The sequence below is a fragment of the Diceros bicornis genome, chromosome 15 (assembly GCF_020826845.1).
Source record: "Diceros bicornis minor isolate mBicDic1 chromosome 15, mDicBic1.mat.cur, whole genome shotgun sequence".
NCBI lineage: Eukaryota > Metazoa > Chordata > Mammalia > Perissodactyla > Rhinocerotidae > Diceros > Diceros bicornis.
In genome coordinates, this window is record NC_080754.1 from 10,804,749 (window position 1) to 10,820,558 (window position 15,810).

Sequence of the window (15,810 nt, forward strand, 5' to 3'; positions counted from 1 at the left end):
TGTTCATGTGGAAAAGGCACAGCTCAAGGCAGGAGGCAGTCATGAGAGCTATCTTCACATATTTCAAGTGCCAGGACTAGATATTTTTGTGTGGGAACAAGGCAACAGAAAAAGGAGTAATGGATAACACATAAGAGGAGAGAAATTATGATAAATATCGGGAAAAACTCTGTAGTGGTCAAAACCATCAGAAGATGAACTAGATGGTCTTGGGAAGAGGGGAGTTCCCAAGAGCTGGATGTGTCAGAGTAGACGTTCCTTGTTGGGGATGTTGTTGAAGCTTCTAATGAACCAGTGGCTAGAAGGACTGTCTAATGCTAATGCTAGTGCTGACTGATTTTATTATCAAATCCATTAGTGTAAAATCATCGGCCACTTAGAGACCTATTTCTATGGTGTGATCCTTAAGTGACTCCTTGGTGACTTCCCCACTCCCCTCCCCAGGGCAGAAAGCTTGCAGAACTAGGTGTCTAGAAGCTTAGTACTAACCCAGCTCTGCTACTAGCTGTATAATATCAAGGGAATCATTTAACCTTTCCCTGCTTCAAGTTTTTCATCTTTAAAAAGAAGTTCCCTTTCTCTGTCTCATCTACCTCACGTGGATATTAGGAAGTATGCTAGGCTATCTCAGATGTGCTTTAGAAAATTAAAATAACATGCAGGTATAGCCTATGATGACTATAATCAAGTTCCGTTCACCATATACCTGGGACCCCCAACCTTCTCTGGCACCCCTGTCATCCCCAAATTCTCTCTGATCCTTCTCAGAACTTATAATCTATCTGTTTGTTTTGTTTATTTGTTTTATAAATCTTTGTTGAGTTACTGTTACATGTTAGGCAATGTACAAGTTATTGTGCTAGCCACTGTTGGAAAACAAAATGATAAATGAGAGACATCATCATTTTCTTCAAGGTGTTTGCCATCAAATAGAGATCTCTATCAATACACAAATAATGTAATACAAGGCAAGGTATTTGAATGCCTTCAGATTAATACAGATAAATTGCTACAGAAGATCAGAGGAGAGTGGGAATTCCAAGATGCTTTGGCTAGCATCCCTCTAGGAAAGCAGGGTGTTCTCTTTCTTCCCTCCAACTCTGCTGGGATCTAGTAGAAGCTGGTTCTCTTCAAGACTATGAATTCTTGCATTGGTGCTGAGAAGTGGTACGGCTGCCCAAGTTCCAATTTTTAGTCCCCTTGCATTGGCCTTGAGGAGAGAACTATGATTTTCTCTCATAGAGAGAGAAAAAACGTGAAGCTGCGCAAGGTCAAGTGCAAGTCAAAAACTGTTATGTAAGGCAGACCCTCACCACTGTTAACTGTCTAGAATTTCAATGCAAAGAATAAGGCTTGTTTCAAAGAGTGATTTATTACAAGTTTGCCTTTTTAGGTGCTTAATAATGGCCACCCAATAGGACGTTTGCTTTATCCTGGGATCAGGCTGACGCCCCTTTTCTGTGCAGAGATGCTGGAGCTGGCAGAATGTAGGCTAAAGGGAATTGCAAGCGCTGGGCGAGTCAGTTGCAACAAGTTCCATAAGCTCCAGTGATATGATGGTTAAGTCTTAGAAAACTCTCTGTGAAGCAGCTACCATTGGCTTGTATGTGTGAAAGATAAATAAATATAATATTTATTGAATGTTTAGTATGTTTCAGGCTTAAGCATTTTAAATGGATTACTTCATTTGTGGTTACTCTTATTATTCCTATTTTACAAACAAGGAAACTGAGTCTTAGAGTGATGAAGGAACTTTTCCAAGGTCACACAGCTAGGAAGTGGTGAAATCAGGATTTGTACTAGGATTGTGTAAAGAAGTAACGCATAAGTAAGGAAATAAAATCTTATTTACAGACATACATTTAACAACAGATACACTTGTACATACACATTTACACACATATTTAAATTCACTCTCCCCAAATTATTTTATGTGGCTTATAACAAAGGACTCACATGAAATAAAATTAAGAAAATGGACAATCAAGGCCATGAGAGGGGGGAATATGCTAACTGTGTGAGCTGTACCTGTGATGGATCATCAAAGGTGAAAACAAGAAAGGAAAAACATAGATCCTTTTAAAGGCCATTTTACCCAGGAATCAACAGTTGTTTTTATTTTCATAGCCCTACATTATAAAAATTAAACAAACTCCATGAAAGTTATGATTTTTCCTGATCATATTTATAAGCATCACTGCCATTTAAAATGTCTTGATATTTATTCTTAAATGAGATAATAAAAAATATACAAAACATTTCCTAAATGGTGAAATATTACATTTAGTTCTAAGCCTCTTTTCCTTACTTAGCGGTCAGGCCCTATTTGTCATACAGGAGGCTGGAATTCTATTCTGGCGCTTCTCCAGGGGCAGGCAATTTTCCTTTTCCAGAATCTGGTATGTACAAGTGCCTGGCACATAGATCCCACTCAATAAATGATCTGCAAAAGAATATTGAATGATGGCTTATACTGCCACATGATGTCTCACACACCACCAATATATATTGTGTTTTAAAAAATGGGTCATTCTCCCAACCTAAAGGCACTGTGCACACACCAATTTTCCAATAGCAGTAATAACTTGCAACAGGTTATTTCTATGCACTTTCTGTTCTTTTGCATTAGGCCTGGTCAGTCAGCACCTTGTACTCGCAGAGATCACCAAACTCGAATGCAAAACCCTTGGGCATGTGCTAAGACTGTATCATCAGAGTGTGGGAAGAAAATATCAAAACTCTTAATTTTATTTTTATCTCATGCTTTTTCATTTCTTTCTTATGAGTGTAAACTTTATAATAATAAATAATATATCCATGCAGTGGTACATTTTAAAAATACGTACATTAATATACATATATTGAGGGTACATGCTCCAAAATTTTACTGATAGCAATGTGTGATCTAAGTTTGAAGACTCTAGCTCTAAATAATTGTGCTAAGCTAAGCATAATTCAACAAAAAAAACTCTTTGCAATCATAAAGAAATAAAGAATTTTTAACTATGGTTGGGGTTGGAGATAGGGCTGTGGAGGGGGTTGGTCTTTTATATTTTTCAAAACATAAATATACTAGCAATAATTCACAACACTTCACTCAGCAATTAAATATAGTAACTTGTGTTGATTTTTTTTCCTCTTCAAAAAAGAGCATAGTGAAATCCCAAGAAAGTTTTCCCTCAATCCGCCTCTTGTCCCTGATGTTTGTCATTTGGGAGGAAGGACTTGTCAAGTTAACCAAAACCTGTGTTGGGTATTAAGAGTCCTGGCTTTAAGTTCCTTCTTCACAGGTATTTGTGTAAGATCGAGCAGGTTATATAATTTGTCCCTGTCTCATTTCTCTTATGGATAAAATAGAGATAATAACACTTAGCACTGGTCTCATAACAGTGTAGTGTGGATAAAGAACACTGTTCCTTCTGTCAACTAAATGTAGAGTGTCATTAAATAACCTTTAATATTATCAGTTTAAAATGCTGTGATTTTATATACTTTTCCCTTTTAAAAATTATTTTCCTTTAAAGAATAAACATCACATTTCTAAATACCACTAATATTTGTTTTCTAAACTTCATAAACTTTAGTTTTCTCTGTATCGGTTTCTCTTTCTCACTTTTTCACACACACTCATTTGATAATGTGACGAACATGAGAGAAAAACCTTAAGATGGCATCATGGAACTAAAAGGGGACTTGAAATAAGTTTTCTTACTCAGCTTTCCTTTAAGTTTTAAAGCTATGTATCCATAAAATTATAGTGTTTATTTAATCTTCAAAACGTTTGTGTTTTAAGAATAATTCACAGACTCTTAAATCAGAAGGAACCTTAACAAAACATCTAGGGCCTATGATAATGCCTGGCATATAGTAGATGCTGAATACACATTTAATGAAGGGAAACTGGGGGAAGCTTCTTAGTTTAATCTTGAAAGAAAAAATGAAAACAAAACCCCAAACCAAGTCTGAGCATTAAAGAGGCTAAGTTGGCTGCTCAAGATTGTTCAGTTAGTTTAAAAGTTGGGTCTAGAATTTATTTCTCTTAATTTTCAGCTATGGCTTTTCCCCAGCAACCTGTTGACTTGTTTATACATGGCAGTCAAATATAATCTGCCAAAGACACATCACAGAAAAAATTTCAGAAAGAACAGCCCTGGGGTTCACCATCTCCAAAAGTCGCCCAATGCGCGATGTTCACATCTGATGTGAAGTACGTAAAGTAAATATCATATATAACATGCAAAATATAAATCTTGCATATATTGACTCAAAAGGTCTATTTTGAAGGGAAAGGGTCAACAGCCAATCTTCCGTGACTTGTGCTACCTAATAGCACTGTTTGCATGCCCACATAGGTGATTTGCAATCCTCTGACCAGCTAAAGGTAGACGGGCTATTTCAGTAAAATGTGTATCTCTGTTTCTGCGTATTGTTGTATTGATTTTTCTGAATTTACCTACGAATGAGGCATTAACAACCTCAATGCATGGTAGTCCTTATAAACTTATCTCGCACTATGTTGGCCTATGAGACAGGAACCCATTGACAAAACAAATCCAAGCTGATAAAAGCCTTTCTGGGCCACTTGTTAGCCAGGTCAGGCTGTAAAATCATAACACAATACACGCCTCTTCCATGGGGCACCACACGGCAGCGATTAGAAAAAAACCCCTCACTTCCATATCCAGTGGAGTTGTAGTTTATTACTATAACCCTCCCAAGTCAAAAAGACTCCCGTTTCAAGCCTTGCAACTTGGTGCAGACAGGGTTTTTTCCCCTTAACCCACTCCTCTGGGCCTCTCTACCTGTCCTCTCCTACTGTCTACAGGTCCCGAACATTAGAAAATAGAAAATGTGATGATCTTTGTGTGTCTCTGTAAAATGTGTGTATGTGTGCGTGTGTTTGGGTGTAACGGGCCTTCTGGTTGGCCGCGCGGGCTGTCCGTCAGGGCGCGGGCCAATGGCAGGCTGCCTTATATAAAATGAGTGTTTTCAGTCTCTCCGGGTTGCATGTACTGTATGTGGAGCAGTGTACAGTGGAGCGGAGGCAGAGCGGCTCCGCGAGCTCCTCGCCACTTTCCCATAGAGCAGCCCTGACTGGCCGCCGAGGGCGAGCCACACACACGCCCTCGCGCCCGGCGAGCCCGCGAGGTAAGCGCCCCCCGGCCCCAGCCCTCCCGGGCGCTCGCCCCGCACTTTCTGTTCTCCTACTCACTTGCGAGCCGCCGGGCTGCAGCCCCAAGGACTCCGCGGCAGGAGCAGCGGCGGCGGCGGCGGCGGCGGCAGCCGGCAGGGTGGACTTGAGGAAGACGGAGGGAGCCCCGCGCGCCCCAGCCGCCGCCGGCCGGCCCGCGCCCGGGCACTTTCCCCTCCGCCAAAACTTTGGGTCGGGAGAGGTCGGGGGCGAGGGTCGCGCGGCCGCGCCGGCGGGGGGCGGGGGGCGCGGAGGCAGTGCCCGGCGGGCGGGAGCCGGGGGCCGGGCGGGGAGTAGTAGGCCAGCCGGTGCCAGGCTGCGTTTGCAGGCAGCACCTCTCGGCGCCCAGGCAGCGCCGCCCGAGAGGGGCACGGGCGCCGGGGCGCGGGCAGGGGCAGCCGAGGAAAACAACAACAGAGCCTCACGCCGCCGGCGGCTCGAGGCCGCCCGGGGAGCCCCAAACTTCATCGCGGCGAAAGTACGTGGACCCAGCCTGGTCTGGCTGCCGGGGAGGTGGGGCCTGGGGAGCAGGGGCAGGGGAGGAAGGTACGAGGAGCCAGCCCTCCGTGGATTTATGGAACGTTCGTGTGCGTCGGTGGCCGGGAGCAGCAGCCCAGGGGCTCGTTCATCTGGAGAGTTGGGCTTGGGGTGTTCCGGCCCCGCAGATCGGTGCCCTCTCACCCCCCACCGCGAACCGAATGCGCGGCGAGTAGAGAAAGTGCTGTTTTAGTGCCAGAGTAGCCGGGAGGAAGAATGGGGGAGAGGGGGAAGAGGGCGAGGGAGAAGGGGAGCGAGGAGAGGGAGGGAAAGCGGGAGGGGGGGTGGAGAACGAGGGAGAGAGAGAGAGAGAGAGAGAGAACGGGAGGGAAGAGAGAGAGGAGGGGGAAGAGGAGGAGGGAGGCTGTGTCAGGATTTTGCTTGAATGTGGGATTATGTTGTGTCAATAAGTTTAAGGTGGAGAGAGCAAGGCTGGGGGTGGTGGTGGAGGGGAGGAGGAAGGCCTTGGCTGTTTAAAGTCTTATTTCTGAAGGTAAGTTATGGCATTGCATGCTCGCGATGACAGAAAACTTGCAGATCCTTTATCCGGGGATGGGGTCGATGGCTCTAGAAAGAGCTCCCCAGCCCTCTGAAGCCACACTCGTGTTACACTGTTATTTGCTGCGATCCGGGTCGCTAGTAAATTACAGAAATCAGACTCGAGGTTTCTTTTCCTCCTCCACCTCGTCTCGCTCGCTCACCCTCAGAAATTCATTATTATTATTTTTTTATTTTTTGGTATTGTATGAAACTTAACGTAACTGAGACCAAACCCGAGTCCTGTAATTTACAAGGACCCTGAATCCAAGAATCTGGAACACGTTTGTGTGTGAAATATCCGCGATCATTTCTGCTAAATGAGGAAGGTAAAACGAAACGATGCAAAAAGCTAAGACACAACATGTACGACGGGGGGGGGGGAGAGGGAGAGACGGAGAGAGAAGCTATTTTTTGCTTTCCTTTCTGTAGAAAGGAAAATAAAGCGTGCATTCCCCTTCCCTCCGGTGTGTAGGGTCTAGTCAATATTTTAACTATCTGAGGACAAATTAGTCCAGGTGGATCTTGTTGAAAAGTTTCGCGAGGTGGGGTGGAGGTGGGGGGGGTACGAAGGGGAAGGTGGGTGGAGGTTGTGGGGGATGGGGACGGAGCGAGCTCTGCCTCTGCTAATGGTCATTGGCCTGGGGCTTTGAAACCATTCCCTGTCCTGCTAATGACACGTCCAGTTCTCGTCTCCCGGCCGCGGACGCCGGGCTGCGGGGACCGGGGTACTTTCCCCGCGCGGGGAGGGGCGCTCTTCGCCATCCCCTGGGCTTGCCCACTCGCGGCGTGGGAGCCCCCACGCGCGCCCGTCTGCCGCGCGCCGCCGCCACCTCTGCTCGCGCGACTTTTGTAGCCAGCCCGTGGCCAGGGGGCGCGGGGGTCCCCGGCGCGGACGTCCCCGCGCGGCCACCCCGCGCCCGGCCCCACGCGCGCCGCGCGGTCCAAGCCCGGAATGGCAGCGCCCGGCCGGGCGGCGGTGCCTCCCCGGGGGGCAGCGGAGGCAGCGGCGGTGGCGGCGGGATCTCCGCCGGGGCCCGCGGGAGGAGGAGAGGGAGGAGGAGGAGGAGGAGGAGGGGAAGGAGGAGGAAGAGGAGGAGAGCGAGGCGTTTGCTGCCCAGACCGCCGCCAGTTGGAGCGGGCACGGGCACGGGGACACCCTACTCGCTGCTCCTCCGTTGTGGAAAGGTGTTGAGCAGACTTTTACGCCCGGAGTGTGGGATTTGCACTTCATTTTTTTCTCCCCCCTCTTCCCCAAAGCAAGATGGACTCTATTCCCTTTCTCTTTCTCCCTCTGCCTCTGTCTTGTCAGCCTTCAAGATCGACATTTTGTACTAAGATGCAAACTTGATGGTGACCAGCAACAAAGCCGGGGTGGGATCCCTTGCTCCCTTCCTCCCTCTCCGTTTCCTAGCTCCCCCCACCCCGACCTCGGAGACCTGGTGGCCCTGCACTTGCCGCCGGGGGCTGTGGCGAATGTGTTTCCCCGCTCGGTTGCGATCTCCAATCTCGGGATTGTGACGGGGGCCGGGCGTTGGGCGACGGCTGTGGCCGCCCAGGTCTGCAAGGCTGAGGGCTGCGCTACCTGGACCCGCTGCCGTCGCCTGCTGCCTCCAGCCGGCTCCTGGGCACGGTGGAGGCTCGGGCTGCCTATCGATTGCTATGATTTGGTTGCGGGTGTATTTGTCCTGGGGGCGGCGATCACTTGTGCAAGTTGATGAATGATCGCGGTGTGGGTTTTGGATTTGCAGAATGGATCAACTTTCTGCTTTGTACATACGGGGAGTGGGGAGCGAGGGTGCTGGAGACACCCCGGAATGCCAGCTGGGCTACCCTCAGCCTCTGCCCCCTGAATACAAGGATCTTTGCCTTTATTGCCCCACACTTCGCGCGTGGGAGTGGGGGTGGAGAGAGGGGAGGGGTTGGTGGGGAGCTGGTCTCCTGGGTTTCGGGGTCCTTCCTTCATAGATGTTGCGGGAGTTGGGACTCTATTGTAAAGCTCTACCATACTGCTGATGTACCTTTATTTGATACTTTATAGGTCACTATCATATGACAAAGGCTCTGAGCAGTTCATCTTCCTCCCTGTGTACTTTCCATTTGCCTTTGTGGGTGAGTATGCAAACTCTTCATCCAGGGAAGCTGGATGGCTGTTAGTAATGACATAAGGGTCTTTACTGTGCACGTAAAAAGATGCTTTTTCGGGGTTGCAACATCCCAGAAAGCTTGTCTCCCTGAGTTTCCCACAGCAGAAGTCAATTTATGATTCTTAGTATTTAGAATTCAGCTGCCGTTATTATTTTAAGGTACTTTAAATGTTCTTTTCATGTTTATCTGCAAGTAAGTGTCATTTGAAAACTTATTTTCAGATAGGCATTTTAATTGATAATGAAATTTTACACAGAGTTGAAGGCCTAGGAAATTTAATGCTAGATAATATTGTAGAAAGATGGCAGCATATGAGTGGAGAGAATTATTAAAAACTCAAGGAAGCATTGTGCAGAAGGCCTCTAATTATAGAGACTGACGTTTGCTTACTCTTCCTAGGTGCTCTTTCTTGGGTAACTTGTGCTGTTTGTGACAGTCACTTGTGTGGTAGGGACGGGTGGCCTGGGCACTGTAGTAAATCTAGGGTTTAGTGTACCAGCTTGATTCAAAAGGCAAATAACTGTGTCCAGATTGATCATAATTTCCTTCAAAATTCATATATTTGGAGAAATTGGGTGCATTTTAACAGCCTGTATATATAATAAACAGTGACTTGGAAGTCCGTTAAGTGCATTTTTCAGATATATGCCCCCAAATGGAAAATTTGGTGAAATGATGTGTGGGACAGCAAGTGCTTGAAAAATTCGTTTGTGAGAAGTAACAGTCTAGGTGAAAACCAGGAGTTTATAGAACATTTGAAAGCAGTACGGTGAGCCCAAAGTACAGAAACCAGGCTTACGGTTTTGCCCCTCCATTGTAAGGAACTCCTCAGATACTCTTAAGTTGCTGATATGTTAAAAAAAACCTGGCTGTACTGAATTATCTGAATCAGTTGTGGTGTTTTGTAATATTATCATTGAGAAGATGGAGATTATATTTTGTGAATGAAAATGAACTTGAACTCAGTTTTCCATAAAAGAAAAAGAAAAGAGACCTTATCTGTTTTGTTTCCTGGCTTGCTGGGATATTGCGTACCTTACTAAAAGGTTGTCTTAGTATTAAGAGGACTTGAGTTGGAAGACCAAGCCTTTCTGGTAGTTTCCATATGGTAGCAAAATATACTTTGACATTGCTGAGAACCTTAGATGATATATAATATAAGCTCTGAGAACCTTAGATGATATATAAGTTCTAACGTTTTTTATGGAATGTAAATATCACATTATTTTAGATAGGAGAAACTCTTAATACGTCACATACATAACGGGCCAGTTGGAGTAGTCAGAATGAGATGGTTCTGTAAGATGAAATTAGTGCACACCAAAATGTGTGGATTTCAGTGTCTTTGACTTTTTTTTTTTAAGCTTGTTTTCAAGAGAAGTTTTTCATTTTTGAACATATGGCGAGAGTATTCAAAATGCGTTCCTGATTACTAAAGAACGCCGCATTTGTACATGTGAGGCACATTATTTAGTTTGCTGAAGCAAACTTTTAATGTTAGCTCTTTCCCCATGGAAATATATTTGACCAATTCAAAATTTAAAATGGAAATCAGTAATTTCCAGAATAAAAGCGATCTGATGAGCTCTTGCATTTCTTGGAAATATCAAATAACTGCTTCATTAAAACAATATTTTCAAGAACAGTCTTGGTCTTTGAAGTCAGAGTAGTTTTTATAGTGTAAAACTTGTAGTAGTGATTTAAAAAGGTCACCCTGACAATGAATTACCAGTTATTTGCATCTAAAATGTACTTATTAGATTTGAGGCTTAATTATCAAAATAAAAATTTAGATAAAGGTTTTGCTTCTGCATTGCCAAGAGTTTCCAAACTTCCCATTTTATTATTCTGCATATCTCTATTAAGTTCTGAAACTGAAGTCTTAATTTGCATTTCACATTTAATGCTAGCTATTGAAAAGAGGGTTCCTCTGTGTTGTTTCTTAGTGCTGCATCTTTGGAGGTACTATGGCAGTTTTAGGAAGAATCTTCCACTAGTGACTTGGATATTAACAAAATTTGCAATTTTGACATCTTTCCTTTTTTTTTTTTTTTTAAAGATTTTATTTATTTATTTTTTCCCCCCAAAGCCCCAGTAGATAGTTGTATGTCATAGCTGCACATCCTTCTAGTTGCTGTATGTGGGACTCGGCCTCAGAATGGACGGAGAAGTGGTGCCTCGGTGCGCGCCCAGGATCCGAACCCGGGCCACCAGCATCGGAGCGCGTGCACTTAACCACCAAGCCACGGGGCCGGCCCATCTTTCCTTTTTTTTAATCCATCTTGATCTTCGTATCCAAGTTAAAAAAATAAAAGTTTCAGGAGTGGGCCCGGTGGCATAGTGGTTAAGTTCACATGCTGTACTTCGGTGGCCCAGGGTTCACACAGGTTGGGATCCCAGGTGCAGACCTACTTACCACTTATCAAGCCATTCTGTGGCAGACGTCCCACATGTAAAGTAGAGGAAGATGGGCATGGATGTTAGCCCAGGGCCAATCTTCCTCAGAAAAAAGAGGAGTATTGGCAACAAATGTTAGTTCAGGGCTAATGTTCCTCACCAAAAAAAAAAAAAAAAGAAAGGAAAAGTTCCGGGTTTAAGAGTTTGTGAGATAGCTCTGCTTTTAACATATGTATAGCTCTGCTATACAACTTGAAAAATGTATACCACCTTTGACCTTGTAGACCTGATCTTTATACTTAATCCATTGAAACAGAGGAGATTTGTCTAGACATTGAATTTAGAACATAGCTTTGAGTGAAAGCTAGGATGAACATATAATTATGGTTTGCTTGTGCTGTAAGTAGCTGTGTAATTGATAAGGTTTTTTTGTATGTGGTAAAAAAAAAAGGAACAACAATTTTAAAATAATGTGGCATAACTCATGAAAACCTAACTCAGCAGCTAAAGTATTTATAAAGCCATATTTTTCAGTAAAATTACAAACATAATTTCTAATTATTAATCATCAGCCAGCACACATACAGTTTATGTTTTCCTGCATTTCATAAAGAGCATGGGTAAAGCAAGGACCATGTTTTTAACTGGATCTTACTATGAATATCAATTACTTTTATGTGAGAAATCTTTAATAGAAGTAATAAAGACTTCACAGCTCAACCCTATTAAAAAACTTTTGAAAATAGTCTTATTACAGACATGCCTGTTTTTGTTGTGCTAAAGGAAATCCTTGGAATTATTAGTCTTAGAAAAGTACAGAAAATGTTTAAAATTGTGGTTTTTAAGTGCTCTAAATTACTAAATTTAGGCAATTCATATTGACATATTGCATCACCGCCAGTGTGGCATAATTATATTTTAAGACTTAAACTTAAGTGGATGCTTAACTTAAGAAGACACTTTTTTTTTTGTGAGGAAGATCGGGTCTGAGCTAACATCTGCCAATCTTCTTGTTTTGCTAAGGAAGACTGGCCCTGGGCTAACATCCATGCCCATCTTCCTCCACTTTATGTGGGACGCTGCCACAGCATGGCCTGACAAGCAGTGAGTTGGTGCGCGCCCGGGATGCAAACCTGCGAACCCCGGGCTGCCGCAGCGGAGCTCGCGCACTTAACTGCTTACACCACCGGGCTGGCCCCAGAAGACACTTTTCCTGAACTTGTAGCTTGAAGTCCATCTCGTTTTTTAACATTTCACCACGGAGGGTACCTTTGAAAATAGGTCTGAGTGGTATCTCTCCTATATTTTTAGTCAGCTTCTTTCCTCTCACTATGATATGAAAACGAACCCAAATTATAAAAACATTGTAATTTCACTGCTTCGTTTTTATCACGGGCCCCAGGTAAATTGGATGCAGGTGGTCCTCTGGCTGCACTTTGAGAAGCGCTGCTCTGAAGTTAGTAAGGACTAAGGCTAAGGCCTGATGAAGTTTCTTCCAGCCTGAAGATTCTGTGACTGCAGTTCTGTCAGTGGGTTTGTACTAGCTCAAGGGCAGCCAGCACAAACTTAGTCGAGTTGTAGAGATTTCTGTATTTTAAGTCAGACCTGAGGAAAGCACTTTTTGAGTATAGCTTCAGTCAACATTCATATGTGTTCATATTATCCCTTAGAAGGCAATTACAGTTCCTTGAAACACCTAGAGATCATTTTAAAACTGTGAAGACATACCCAGAAAGTCCTCATGTATTAATGGGAATTGTTTTTTTTTTTTTTTTTCTTTCAAATAAAAAGATAAGGTGAGAATGGAAATAAGTACCAATTACACAATGGAAATGCAAACCAAATAGTAAACCAGTAGTTAAACGTGGCCCTTGGGTGAAAAGATCAGAGAATAAAGCAGGATCTCCTGGAATGGAATGACTGAGATCCTAAAAAGGACATAAAGTTTGGATTTTTTGTAAAGGAAATACATAAAAGATCGATAACTTACTTTAAAGGAGAAATAAGAACAAGGATAAAAATTGTTTAAAGCAGCTACGTTTCTCAAATGTTTTTGACTGAGATGTATGGTAGGAAATAATTTTTATATCCCAATCCACATATAAAAACTGAAACAAAAGTTTACTGAAACAATACTAAGAGCAGTGCCCTCCAATATTTTCTATTCCTGTCTAATCTTTATAAATCTAGTCTGCTTCAAACTATTTTCTTAAAAAAAGAATACAGGATGTCCTTCACTAAGTTGATTTTATGACTTACAGTTGCTAAAAATCGAGGTCCCCAGACCGCACCCCCAGGTCTTCTGAATCAGTGTGTCTGGGGCAGAGCGCAGGAATCTGCCTTTTAATGAGTACTGGGGGTGATGCTGAAGCAGGTTTGAGGTCCTCTGACACACTTTGAGAGACTCGGGTAAAAAGGACAGATGGCTAAAGATTGAATGGGAGGGATGCACTGAATGTGAGTTTGAGTTCCTCGCTGAGGTCTCTTGCAGCTTCACGGTCCTTGACTATTTCAGTCAGCACGCCTGCAATACTGAGGGGGCCATCCTTGCCCTCTGCAGATGTTCCCATAGTAGCAAGTGTAGTACAAGGAGCAGAGGCTTTGGCAGCCAGAGAGCCCTGGGTTCCATTCCCACTGCCTCATTGCTTACTAGCTGAGGGATTGGGAGCATGTCGCTTCAGAATAAATTTCCATTATTGTTTGTGCAAAAGGGCATATTAATATTTACCATTCACCAGAATGAGACTTACACACGACAGTGTCTGTAATGACCTTTCTCACAGTCAGCACTCAATATACAATATGTGTTTTTATAGTGATAGCTCACCCTGCCCCAGCACCCACTAAGTTTGAAATTCCTCAAAGCTGTGTCTTTTAATTTTTGTTTCCTTTGAAGTAATTCTCAACTCTGGTATGAAACACTGGTGCCTTTTTAGTTGGATGTGAGGTGCTGGACAAATAATTTGTTACTGAAGGAAATAATAAGAATCACCAGAAGGAGAAAAGAACAGCTGAGGCATGCCACAGTTAGGTACGGTGCTCCCACAGGTTTGGGGAAGGATTTTCCCACCTCTTTAAAAAGACATAGCTCTGGACAGGAGAACAGCTCTTTTCTGATTTCATAATGGTTAGTTGACAGCACTGGCCATTCTTCCTGGTGAATTTGATACATATTGGAATGTCTTAGAGCATCAATTCTCAAACTTTCATCCGGCAAGACACGTGGTTACACCTGGGGCAGTATGATTTCCCTGGTTATAGACATAGGTAAATTATGGGCTAGGTTTCAGAGGTGGTTCACAGTGAGATAAAGCCACTTCTTTCTCTATCAAGAAAGTATGTCAGAATATAAGTGAGAATGATGTAATTATAATGAAAACCTTGAATATACCCATACACACACATGTAAAATCCTTCATAAACTGGAGTACATTAACTGTTTATAACTAATTACTTGGGACACTCCTCACAACCAATTAAAACTTACCTTTTGTCAAGGCATGAAGATTGAGAAGCATTACATCCAGAGTGTTCTACAGATTACATTGCACAAAATAGGCACTTAAAAAAGAGAGGCGAGCTAAGGAGAAGATGAATTGGAAATACACCAAATCCCTGAAATCGCAAACAACGTGAGAACTAAAAGCTGGGGAAAAGGCAACATGTGGTCAAACGCAGAGAAAGTGCAGAAGACTACATGGAGCTGGGGTCTCATAAAGAACTAACTTACTCAAATGCACATTGTTTCTACCATAGACATTTACTTTTAGCTAGTCTCAATGTTCCTTTAATTTATTTAAATTAAAATTAAGTAACTTTGCATTTCCTAATTCTTAAAGTTATATTTGCTTGGAACATCTTTCTGCTTTGCTAAATTTTAGTTTGCCATACTTTTTCATCTCGAAGAAATTAATAAGTTCTGTATGTGTTGAAAATGTCTTTGTACTTTGATGTATAGTGGTATCGGATATATATTCACAATCCTTCATTTAAAATATCTCTGAAAAACTAAAAATTTTTTTTGCCTCCGAAAGTTTGACATCAAAATTCTTTTGGTGGCAAAACCTGACCCAAACTGTCAGGGGCCTGTTTAAAGTAGTTTTAAATTACTTTAGGCCCACTTAGAAAGAATATTCACATATTTTTCTATAGAAATAGTATGTTTGATTATGAGATGCTCTCCTAGATCTGGCTAGGAATGTTACATAATATGTGCTATATGGACCTTTTGACCTTTTTAAAACCCATAAAAATCTGAAGCATACCTGGACCTACGGGTTTCAAATAAGGGATTGTGATTGTATTGTATTAACTTCCTTAGTCCACAGAGTGAAATTGTCTAGTATTCCTACTCATTTAACTTGATGAAAATCCTTTTGCTAATTTTGATCACTGATCATCTGAACATTTTGATTTCATTGCAAGCTGGCAAATCATGGAAGATTTCTTAACATTACATATTAACTCAGTCAAACTGTCTGTTGAAACCCTGTGGCTTCAAATATAAGGGTGGAAGGCATCTGAGGTTATAAAGTCAGGTAAGCAAATGGTTAGTAGTTAGTATCGTTTTTACCCCCTAAGTTGAGCAGAGACACACACAACGTTGAACCTCATATATGCATTTTGACATTGTGGTTCCTTTTTTTCATTGTAGTTAGTTTTATTAAACAAACAAACATACACTGAAATAATATTTGAAACTTCTGCCATGTTGAATGTTTCTCACATAATGGTGAACAAAATTTAAGCTACTTTCATTATGGTTTACTGTTATGAGAGGTTTCCTGAAGGGGTTATATTTCCTTTATTTTATTGATTGCCACTTGCATGTTTCTTTCCTTCTATCAGAAAAGTAAAAGTAGAAAGTGTTTTCTGCAAATTTAGTCTACTCTAAGGTGAGAGTTTTTTGGGTTGTATTGTTTTATAGAGGTTCTAGTTACCTTTATTTTCAATAATTATCTGAGAAATACTAAGTTAAGATCTTGGCTTTGTACTTTTAA

The 15,810-nt window shown here is 42.6% G+C and overlaps 1 protein-coding gene across 7 annotated transcripts in view; it reads left to right on the forward strand.

Moving 5' to 3' along the window:
* The first annotated feature begins 5,020 nt into the window (after positions 1 to 5,020).
* BBX (BBX high mobility group box domain containing) overlaps positions 5,021 to 15,810 on the forward strand; it is a 256,940-nt gene continuing 246,150 nt past the window's right edge. For 5 of the 7 annotated variants that reach the window (XM_058555734.1, XM_058555736.1, XM_058555738.1 and 2 more), the window contains exons 1-2: positions 5,021 to 5,148; positions 8,307 to 8,377. In XM_058555734.1, the coding sequence (XP_058411717.1) occupies positions 8,318 to 8,377 (60 nt within the window). In that variant the 5' untranslated portion in view covers positions 5,021 to 5,148; positions 8,307 to 8,317. Of the gene's footprint in view, positions 5,149 to 5,525; positions 5,670 to 8,304; positions 8,378 to 15,810 lie in introns of those variants that run through there. The other 2 variants (XM_058555735.1, XM_058555737.1) reach the window with 2 other exon arrangements.